The sequence below is a fragment of the Salmo trutta genome, chromosome 21, assembly GCF_901001165.1.
Source record: "Salmo trutta chromosome 21, fSalTru1.1, whole genome shotgun sequence".
Lineage (NCBI taxonomy): Eukaryota > Metazoa > Chordata > Actinopteri > Salmoniformes > Salmonidae > Salmo > Salmo trutta.
The window spans coordinates 43,940,326-43,952,384 of record NC_042977.1 but is presented as its reverse complement, the minus strand read 5'-3'; the positions used below and the strand labels follow the sequence as shown (position 1 = coordinate 43,952,384).

Sequence of the window (12,059 nt, the reverse complement as noted above, 5' to 3'; positions counted from 1 at the left end):
CATGTTGGAACGAAGAAGCGGATTATATCTGTTTTCGGGGTTACGGTACTCAACTTTAAATTCTAGGTTTACTTTGTGGTACATAACACTAGAAATGTTTCTTTCCGTAGAAGAAGAAGGCACTCATATCAAACTGGTAATCACCACAAATCCACTTCCTGTCCAGAATAATGGCAGCTCTTTGCGCCACAGCGCCACCGCCAGGCTGGAGAGGAGGGTGCAAGGCACCAGGTATAACAGGGCCGGCTGACCCATCTGCATCAGGGCCAGAGCTACGAAGGTGATGAGCAGCCCAACACCATAACCTTCAGGGAGGACAGAGAGAGAGGAGGGAGAGGAGAGTGGGTGGGTGGAGGGGGAGAGAGAGGAGAGTGGGTGGTGGGGGAGAGAGAGAGAGGAGGGAGAGGAGAGAGGAGGGAGAGGAGAGAGGAGGGAGAGGAGAGTGGGTGGAGGGAGAGGAGAGTGGGTGGAGGGAGAGGAGAGTGGGTGGAGGGAGAGGAGAGTGGGTGGAGGGAGAGGAGAGTGGGTGGAGGGAGAGGAGAGTGGGTGGAGGGAGAGGAGAGTGGGTGGAGGGAGAGGGAGAGTGGGTGGAGTGGGAAAGGGGGAGGGAGATTGAAGCAGGTATGTTACTGCTTGTTTGGAACAAATACTAGCTGTTATAAAAGACTCTACACACAAATGACGTTTTTGACTATGAAAAAGACAATGGAAATGTGTTGGTCTTACCGATAGTGCAGGCCAGGAAATAGAACCGTGAGGACTGCATTAGGATGTCAAACCTGTGACAGTAGGCTATCAGCAGACCTGAGAAAGAAGGTCAGATCAACAGAGACCAGTGCAGATATCTCGCCACAGAAAGATACGCTAACCAGAGTTAGATATTATACGGTAACAGGAGTTAGATATTATACGATAACAGGAGTTAGATATTATACGATAACAGGAGTTAGATATTATACGATAACAGGAGTTAGATATTATACGATAACAGGAGTTAGATATTATACGATAACAGGAGTTAGATATTATACGGTAACAGGAGGAGTTAGATATTATACGATAACAGGAGGAGTTAGATATTATACGATAACAGGAGGAGTTAGATATTATACGATAACAGGAGGAGTTAGATATTATACGATAAGAGGAGAGTAAGATTAGATATTATACGATAACAGGAGGAGTTAGATATTATACGATAACAGGAGGAGTTAGATATTATACGATAACAGGAGGAGTTAGATATTATACGATAACAGGAGGAGTTAGATATTATACGATAACAGGAGGAGTTAGATATTATACGATAACAGGAGTTAGATATTATACGATAACAGGAGGAGTTAGATATTATACGATAACAGGAGGAGTTAGATATTATACGATAACAGGAGGAGTTAGATATTATACGATAACAGGAGGAGTTAGATATTATACGATAACAGGAGTTAGATATTATACGATAACAGGAGTTAGATATTATACGATAACGGGAGGAGTTAGATATTATACGATAACGGGAGGAGTTAGATATTATACGATAACAGGAGGAGTTAGATATTATACGATAACAGGGGTTAGATATTATACGATAACAGGAGTTAGATATTATACGATAACAGGAGGAGTTAGATATTATACGATAACAGGAGGAGTTAGATATTATACGATAACAGGAGGAGTTAGATATTATACGATAACAGGAGTTAGATATTATACGATAACAGGAGTTAGATATTGTACGATAACAGGAGGAGTTAGATATTATACGATAACAGGAGGAGTTAGATATTATACGATAACGGGAGGAGTTAGATATTATACGATAACAGGAGGAGTTAGATATTATACGATAACAGGGGTTAGATATTATACGATAACGGGAGGAGTTAGATATTATACGATAACGGGAGGAGTTAGATATTATACGATAACGGGAGGAGTTAGATATTATACGATAACGGGAGGAGTTAGATATTATACGATAACAGGAGTTAGATATTATACGATAACAGGAGTTAGATATTGTACGATAACAGGAGGAGTTAGATATTATACGATAACAGGAGGAGTTAGATATTATACAATAACAGGAGTTAGATATTATACGATAACAGGAGTTAGATATTATACGATAACAGGAGGAGTTAGATATTATACGATAACAGGGGTTAGATATTATACGATAACAGGAGTTAGATATTATACGGTAACAGGAGTTAGATATTATACGGTAACAGGAGTTAGATATTATACGATAACAGGAGTTAGATATTATACAATAACAGGAGTTAGATATTATACGATAACGGGAGGAGTTAGATATTATACGATAACAGGAGGAGTTAGATATTATACGATAACAGGAGTTAGATATTATACGATAACAGGAGTTAGATATTGTACGATAACAGGAGGAGTTAGATATTATACGATAACAGGAGGAGTTAGATATTATACAATAACAGGAGTTAGATATTATACAATAACAGGAGTTAGATATTATACGATAACAGGAGGAGTTAGATATTATACGATAACAGGAGGAGTTAGATATTATACGATAACAGGAGTTAGATATTATACAATAACAGGAGTTAGATATTATACGATAACAGGAGGAGTTAGATATTATACGGTAACAGGAGTTAGATATTATACGGTAACAGGAGTTAGATATTATACGATAACAGGAGTTAGATATTATACGATAACAGGAGTTAGATATTATACGATAACAGGAGTTAGATATTATACGATAACAGGAGTTAGATATTATACGATAACAGGAGTTAGATATTGAACGATAACAGGAGTTAGATATAATACGATAACAGGAGTTAGATATTGTACAGTAGTACAGTAGTAGACTATAGTACAGTACAGTAGTAGAAAATAGTACAGTAGTAGACTATAGTACAGTAGTAGACTATAGTACAGTAATAGACTATAGTACAGTACAGTAGTAGACTATAGTACAGTAGTAGAAAATAGTACAGTAGTAGACTATAGTACAGTAGTAGACTATAGTACAGTAATAGACTATAGTACAGTACAGTAGTAGACTATAGTACAGTAATAGACTATAGTACAGTAGTAGACTATAGTACAGTAGTAGACTATAGTACAGTACAGTAGTAGACTATAGTACAGTAATAGACTATAGTACAGTAGTAGAGTATAGTACAGTAGTAGACTATAGTACAGTAGTAGACTATAGTACAGTACAGTAGTAGACTATAGTACAGTACAGTAGTAGACTATAGTACAGTAATAGACTATAGTACAGTAGTAGACTATAGTACAGTAGTAGACTATAGTACAGTACATTAGTAGAGTACAGTAGTAGACTATAGTACAGTAGTAGACTATAGTACAGTAGTAGACTATAGTACAGCAATAGACTATAGTACAGTAGTAGACTATAGTACAGTAATAGACTATAGTACAGTAGTAGACTATAGTACAGTAGTAGACTATAGTACAGTAATAGACTATAGTACAGTACAGTAGGTGAGTATAGTACAGTAGTAGACTATAGTACAGTAATAGACTATAGTACAGTAGTAGAGTATAGTACAGTAGTAGACTATAGTAAAGTACAGTAGTAGACTATAGTACAGTAATAGACTATAGTACAGTAGTAGAGTATAGTACAGTAGTAGACTATAGTACAGTAGTAGAGTATAGTACAGTAGTAGACTATAGTACAGTACAGTAGTAGACTATAGTACAGTACAGTAGGTGAGTATAGTACAGTAGTAGACTATAGTACAGTACAGTAGTAGAGTACAGTAGTAGACTATAGTACAGTAATAGAGTACAGTACAGTACAGTAGTAGACTATAGTACAGTAGTAGACTATAGTACAGTAATAGAGTACAGTACAGTAGTAGACTATAGTACAGTAGTAGACTATAGTACAGTAGTAGACTATAGTACAGTAATAGAGTACAGTACAGTAATAGACTATAGTACAGTACAGTAGTAGACTATAGTACAGTACAGTAGTAGACTATAGTACAGTAATAGACTATAGTACAGTAGTAGACTATAGTACAGTAATAGAGTACAGTACAGTAATAGACTATAGTACAGTAGTAGACTATAGTACAGTACAGTAGTAGACTATAGTACAGTAGTAGACTATAGTACAGTAATAGACTATAGTACAGTAGTAGACTATAGTACAGTAATAGACTATAGTACAGTAGTAGACTATAGTACAGTAATAGACTATAGTACAGTAGTAGACTATAGTACAGTAATAGACTATAGTACAGTACAGTAGTAGACTATAGTACAGTAGTAGACTATAGTACAGTAATAGACTATAGTACAGTAATAGACTATAGTACAGTAGTAGACTATAGTACAGTAATAGACTATAGTACAGTAGTAGACTATAGTACAGTAATAGACTATAGTACAGTAATAGACTATAGTACAGTAGTAGACTATAGTACAGTAATAGACTATAGTACAGTAGTAGACTATAGTACAGTAATAGACTATAGTACAGTAGTAGACTATAGTACAGTAGTAGACTATAGTACAGTAATAGACTATAGTACAGTACAGTAGTAGACTATAGTACAGTAGTAGACTATAGTACAGTAATAGACTATAGTACAGTAATAGACTATAGTACAGTAGTAGACTATAGTACAGTAATAGACTATAGTACAGTAATAGACTATAGTACAGTACAGTAGTAGACTATAGTACAGTAATAGACTATAGTACAGTAGTAGACTATAGTACAGTACAGTAGTAGACTATAGTACAGTAATAGACTATAGTACAGTAGTAGACTATAGTACAGTAATAGAGTACAGTACAGTAATAGACTATAGTACAGTACATTAGTAGAGTACAGTAGTAGACTATAGTACAGTAGTAGACTATAGTACAGTAGTAGACTATAGTACAGTAGTATAGTAGAGTATAGTACAGTAGTAGACTATAGTACAGCAATAGACTATAGTACAGTAGTAGACTATAGTACAGTACAGTAGTAGACTATAGTACAGTACAGTAGTAGACTATAGTACAGCAATAGACTATAGTACAGTAGTAGACTATAGTACAGTACAGTAGTAGACTATAGTACAGTACAGTAGTAGACTATAGTACAGTAATAGACTATAGTACAGTAATAGACTATAGTACAGTACAGTAGTAGACTATAGTACAGCAATAGACTATAGTACAGTAGTAGACTATAGTACAGTACAGTAGTAGACTATAGTACAGTACAGTAGTAGACTATAGTACAGTAATAGACTATAGTACAGTAAGACTATAGTACAGTAGTAGACTATAGTACAGTACAGTAGTAGACTATAGTACAGTAGTAGACTATAGTACAGTAGTAGACTATAGTACAGTAATAGACTATAGTACAGTAGTAGACTATAGTACAGTACAGTAGTAGACTATAGTACAGTAGTAGACTATAGTACAGTAGTAGACTATAATACAGTAATAGAGTACAGTACAGTAGTAGACTATAGTACAGTAATAGACTATAGTACAGTAGTAGACTATAGTACAGTACATTAGTAGAGTACGGTAGTAGACTATAGTACAGTAGTAGACTATAGTACAGTAGTAGAGTATAGTACAGTAGTAGACTATAGTACAGTACAGTAGTAGACTATAGTACAGTACAGTAGTAGACTATACTACAGTAGTAGACTATAGTACAGTAGTAGAGTACAGTACAGTAGTAGAGTATAGTACAGTACAGTAGTAGACTATAGTACAGTAATAGACTATAGTACAGTAATAGAGTACAGTACAGTAGTAGACTATAGTACAGTAATAGACTATAGTACAGTAATAGACTATAGTACAGTACAGTAGTAGAGTACAGTAGTAGACTATAGTACAGTACAGTAGTAGACTATAGTACAGTAGTATAGTACAGTAGTAGAGTATAGTACAGTAGTAGACTATAGTACAGTAATAGACTATAGTACAGTAGTATAGTACAGTAGTAGAGTACAGTACAGTAGTAGAGTATAGTACAGTAGTAGACTATAGTACAGTAATAGACTATAGTACAGTAATAGACTATAGTACAGTAGTACAGTACAGTAGTAGAGTATAGTACAGTAGTAGACTATAGTACAGTAGTAGACTATAGTACAGTAATAGACTATAGTACAGTAGTAGACTATAGTACAGTAGTATAGTACAGTAGTAGAGTACAGTAGTAGAGTATAGTACAGTACAGTAATAGAGTATAGTACAGTAGTAGACTATAGTACAGTAGTAGAGTACAGTACAGTAGTAGACTATAGTAGAGTAGTATTACCTGGTACTAAGATGTCGCCAAATCCAAGCAGAGAAAAGGGCCTGTCACACAGAGCCAGAGGGGAGGAGTTGAGGCGGGGCACTTTGAGCACCATAGGAAGCTGGAGGAAGGCCAGCAAGGACAGTGAGCATCCTCTATTAGTTACATTATTACATCCTTCTATTGTTACATCATTACAGCCTTCTATTGTTACATCATTACAGCCTTCTATTGTTACATCAGTTCAAGTGAAAGAACAACCGTCGTATGAGACCTAATCAAATCAAATCGATGCCTACTGTACCTTTTCATGTGTGGAGGAGTCAGAGGGCCCAGCCGCCACCTCCACCATAATACTATGACCACTCTGAGGAGACAAACACAGGACAACAACATGGTAGTGGCTTAATGCAGGGTTTCCCAAACTTGGTCCCGGGGCCCCCACTAGGTGCATGTGTTGTTTTTTTGTCCTAGCACTACACAGCTGATTCAAACAAACAAAGCTTGATGATGAGTTTGTTATTTGAATCAGTTGTGTAGTACTAGGGGGGGAGAAAAAAAAAGTTCACCCAAGCGGGGGCCCCAGGACCGAGTTTGGGAAACACTGAAAATGTGTTTATCTAGCCAGTTAGTTACTGCTTCATGTATAGCACATACATTGCGTTCAGAAAGTATTCACACCCTTTTGTTATGGAAAGCCTAAATAAGTTCAGGAGTAAAAATGTGCTTTTAACAAGTCACATAATAAGTTGCATGGACTCACTCTGTGTCCAATAATAGTGTTTAACATGATTTTTGAATGACTAACTAATCTCTGTACTCCATACATACAATTATCTGTACGGTCCCTCAGTCGAGCAGTGAATTTAAAACACATATTCGAGCACAAAGATAAAGGCGTCCTATCTATACACCCAGTCACTACAAAGATAAAGGCGTCCTTCCTAACTCAGTTATGAGGCCAATGGTAACTTTAAAACAGTTTCAGAGTTTATTGGCTGTGATATGAGAAAACTGAGGATGGATCAACAACATTGTAGTTACTCCACAATACTAACCTAAATGACAGAGTGAAAAGAAGGAATACTTTCTGAAGGCACTGTTTAGCACCGTCTGTATAGCACCGCCTGTTTAGCACCGCCTGTATAGCACCGCCTGTATAGCACCGCCTGTATAGCACCGCCTGTATAGCACCGCCTGTATAGCACCGCCTGTATAGCACCGCCTAAGTCTTATCTTTTTTCACTAATTGGTCTTTTGACCAATCAGATCAGCTTTTTGACAATAATTGGTCAAAATATCAGAAATGTATCCTGTAACAAAAAGCGCCTTATAATTAAAAGGTATCAATATTTCCTATTTAAAAGGAGGGGCTCCACTGTGACGTACCTTGGTAAAGAGAGGAGTAATAAAAACAAAGAAAACATCGTAGACAAACAGAGTCACCAGCAGCATGGTGCAGGCCTGGAGCAGAACACATGGAAGAAGAAGACATTAATACCACTTTTCCAGCTTATGGATGTTGTTCAATGAGGTTAGATACAGAGGTCACTGCTTGTCACGGGGTCAGGAAAAAAACTCCTGGTCATTAACACACACATGCATGATCATCAGTACAACTCCTGGCCCTAGCTAGTTAATGTGGTCAGTACCACTTTAAAATGACACACATATCCATTGACTTGAACGGGATATTCCCTTTCTAGTGATTCTACTTCTATGGTCAGTATGTTATATAATCATTTAGTTAGTGCTTGTATTTGTCCTATTTCACACATGTACAAGTGTGTATTAATACGCATGTGTGAATTGGAAATGTTTTTTTTTTTTTTTTTTTGTAATATCCCAACTCGGAGAGTGGGGTCACAGCCAGGAACTGCCATTATCAATGGAGATCCTGGAGCAATTAGGGATAAGTGCCTTGCTCAAGGGCACATAAATATTTTTTTTACCTTGTCGGCTCTGGGATTCGAACTAGCAACATTTTGTTTGCTTGCCCACCGCTCGGCTACCTTCCGCCCTGTTACGCAATGATCCATCTACGTGTATTGATTGAATTACAGTTGAAGTCGGAAGTTTACATTCACTTAAGTTGGAGTCATTAAAACTCGTTTTTCAACCACTCCACAAGTTGGTTAGGACATCTACTTTGTGCATGACACAAGTAATTTTTCCAACAATTGTTTAAAGACAGATTATTTCACTTATAATTCACTGTATCACAATTCCAGTGGATCAGAAGTTTACATACACTAAGTTGACTGTGCCTTTAAACAGCTTGGAAAATTCCAGAAAATGATGTCATGGCTTTAGAAGCTTCTGATAGGCTAATTGACATCATTTGAGTCAATTGGAGGTGTACCTGTGGATGTATTTCAAGGCCTACCTTCAAACTCAGTGCCTCTTTGCTTGACATCATGGGAAAATCAAAAGAAACCAACCAAGACCTCAGAAAAAAAATTGTAGACCTCCACAAGTCTGGTTCATCCTTGGGAGCAATTTCCAAACACCTGAAGGTACCAAGTTCCTCTGTACAAACAATAGTAAGCAAGTATAAACACCATGGGACAACGCAGCCGTCATACCGCTCAGGTAGGAGACGTGTTCTGTCTCCTAGAGATGAACGTACTTTGGTGCGAAAAGTGCAAATCAATCCCAGAACAACAGCAAAGGATCTTGTGAAGATGCTGGAGGAAACCGGTACAAAAGTATCTATATCCACAGTAAAACGAGTCCTATATCGACATAACCTGAAAGGCCGCTCAGCAAGGAAGAAGCCACTGCTCCAAACCCGCCATAAAAAAAGTCAGACTACAGTTTGCAACTGCACATGGGGACAAAGATCGTACTTTTTGGAGACATTTCCTCTGGTCTGATGAAACAAAAATAGAACCGTTTGGCCATAATGACCATCATTACGTTTGGAGGAAAAAGGGGGAGGCTTGCAAGCCGAAGCACACCATCCCAACCGTGCAGCACGGGTGTGGCAACATCATATTGTGGGGGTGCTTTGCTGCAGGAGGGACTGGTGCACTTCACAAAATAGATGGCATCATGAGGTAGGAAAAGTATGTGGATATATTGAAGCAACATCTCAAGACATCAGTCAGGAAGTTAAAGCTTGGTCGCAAATGTGTCTTCCAAATGGACAATGACCCCAAGCATACTTCCAAAGTTGTGGCAAAATGGCTTAAGGACAACAAAGTCAAGGTATTGGAGTGGCCATCACAAAGCCCTGACCTCAATCCTATAGAAAATGTGTGGGCACTACTGAAAAAGCGTGTGCAAGCAAGGAGGCCTATAAACCTGACTCAGTTACACCAGCTCTGTCAGGAGGAATGGACCAAAATCCACCCAACTTATTGTGGGAAGCTTGTGGAAGGCTACCAGAAACATTTGACCCAAGTTAAACAATTTAAAACCAATGCTACCAAATACTAATTGAGTGTATGTAAACTTCTGACCCACTGGCAATGTGATGAAATAAATAAAAGCTGAAATAAATCATTCTCTCTGCTATTATTCTGACATTTCACATTCTTAAAATAAAGTTGTGATCCTAACTGACCTAAGACAGGGAATAATTACTAGGATTTGTGAAAAACTGAGTTTATATGTATTTGGCTAAGGTGTATGTAAACTTCCGACTTCAACTGTATATATAGAATCATACAGACTATAGAATTATAGGATCTCTATACTGGTGGGCTCCTGAGTGGCGCAGCAGCCTAAGGCACTGCATCTCAGTGCTAGAGGCGTCATTACAGACACCCTGATTCGAATCCAGGCTCTATCACAACCGGCTGTGATTGGGAGTCCCATATGGAGGCACACAATTGACCCAGCATCGTCCGGGTTTGGCCGGTGTAGGCCGTCATTGTAAATAAGAATTTGTTCTTAACTGACTTGCCTAGTTAAATAAAACATTAAAATGGTGTACGCACCTTAAACGTGGGCAGTCTGATAGTCTTGAGCATGTAGAGACAGAAGGCTATGCCCAGGGCGTCTTGTAACACCCACGCCCACCTAGGAGAGGACACAGCAGATGGCAGGAACAACAGTTAGCCAGCACAAACAAAACGCCTCAAGTAGCAATGTAAATATCACAGTACAGCTATACGGACACTCAGTCACTATGATACTTTTTAATGGTGAGTTTACAAACATAGATTTGAAATTTGTATCTCATTATGGTGAAATAAGTATAGCCAGTTATAACTGTAATGGTTTAGCAGATAATAAGATAAGACGATCAGTATTTACCTGGCTAAAAGAGAAGGAATATAATATCTATTGTTTACAGGAAACTCATTTAGCAATGTTAGATGAAGCTGTGTGGAAAAGGGACTGGGGGTGAAATATACTTCTCCCATGGGCAAAGAAAATCAAAAGGGGTGATGATATTAATTAACAGTAATTTTGATCTGAATGTGCAAATTGTCCAAACAGATCCTTAAGGTAGATGGATGATTTTAAATAGGTTATTTGACCATAAACAGATATGGCTCATTAACCTTTACGGTCTAAATAATGATGATCCACGCTTCTTTGAAAATATATATATATTCTGTTAAAGGTCCCCAAAGCACACACATCCCTGGGTCGCTTGTCTTTTCAGTTTGCTGCAGCTAGCGACTGGAACGAGCTGCAACAAACACTGCTCTTCATTCAAAGACTCAATCATGGACACTTACTGACATTTGTGGCTGTTTTCTGTGATGTATTGTTGCCTCTACCTTCTTGCCCTTTGTGCTGTTGTCTGTGCCCAATAAAGTTTGTACAATGTTTTATGCTGCTACCATGTTGTGTTGCTACCATGTGGTTTTGCTACCATGCTGTGTTGTCATGTGTTGCTGCTTTGCTGTGTTGTTGTCTTAGGTCTGTCTTTATGTAGTGTTGTGTTGTCTCTCTTGTCATGATATGTGTTTTGTCCTATATTGATATTTTATTACATTTGTTGTATTTTTAATCCTCCGTCCCCGCAGGAGGCCTTTTGCCTTTTGGTAGGCCATCATTGTAAATAAGAATTTGTTCTTAACTGACTTGCCTAGTTAAATAAAAGGTTAAATAAAATTAAAATAAATTATTATGGTGGGAGATTATAATATGGTTTTAAATATCTCTATGGATCGTAAAGGAAACCACACTACAACCTATCAACCTCATGCACTTAAGGAAATCATGAATGTCATGGATATATTAGAACTAGTGGATATATGGAGGTTTAATATCCTGACCTAGTGAGATATACATGGAGGAGGTTTAATATCCTGACCTAGTGAGATATACATGGAGGAGGTTTAATATCCTGACCTAGTGAGATATACATGGAGGAGGTTTAATATCCTGACCTAGTGAGATATACATGGAGGAGGTTTAATATCCTGACCTAGTGAGATATACATGGAGGAGGTTTAATATCCTGACCTAGTGAGATATACATGGAGGAGGTTTAATATCCTGACCTAGTGAGATATACATGGAGGAGGTTTAATATCCTGACCTAGTGAAATATACATGGAGGTTTAATACCCTGACCTAGTGAGATATACATGGAGGTTTAATACCCTGACCTAGTGAGATAACATGGAGGTTTAATATCCTGACCTAGTGAGATATACATGGAGGAGGTTTAATATCCTGACCTAGTGAGATATACATGGAGGAGGTTTAATATCCTGACCTAGTGAGATATACATGGAGGAGGTTTAATATCCTGACCTAGTGAGATATACATGGTGGAGGTTTAATATCCTGA

At 37.7% G+C, this 12,059-nt stretch overlaps 1 protein-coding gene across 2 annotated transcripts in view; it reads right to left on the bottom strand.

Moving 5' to 3' along the window:
• Positions 1 to 12,059, bottom strand: part of LOC115157524 (signal peptide peptidase-like 2B) — a 35,462-nt gene that overhangs the window by 2,343 nt on the left and 21,060 nt on the right. The window contains exons 9-14 of one of the 2 annotated variants that reach the window (XR_003868469.1): positions 10,246 to 10,327; positions 7,691 to 7,765; positions 6,606 to 6,668; positions 6,323 to 6,422; positions 727 to 804; positions 55 to 305 (exon numbers count right to left, since the gene is read on the bottom strand). Coding sequence is in view for 1 of the 2 variants with exons in the window: in XM_029705858.1 (XP_029561718.1) it covers positions 145 to 305; positions 727 to 804; positions 6,323 to 6,422; positions 6,606 to 6,668; positions 7,691 to 7,765; positions 10,246 to 10,327 (559 nt within the window). In the remaining variant the exon portion in view is untranslated. The remainder of the gene's footprint in view (positions 1 to 54; positions 306 to 726; positions 805 to 6,322; positions 6,423 to 6,605; positions 6,669 to 7,690; positions 7,766 to 10,245; positions 10,328 to 12,059) is intronic. The other variant, XM_029705858.1, reaches the window with a different exon arrangement.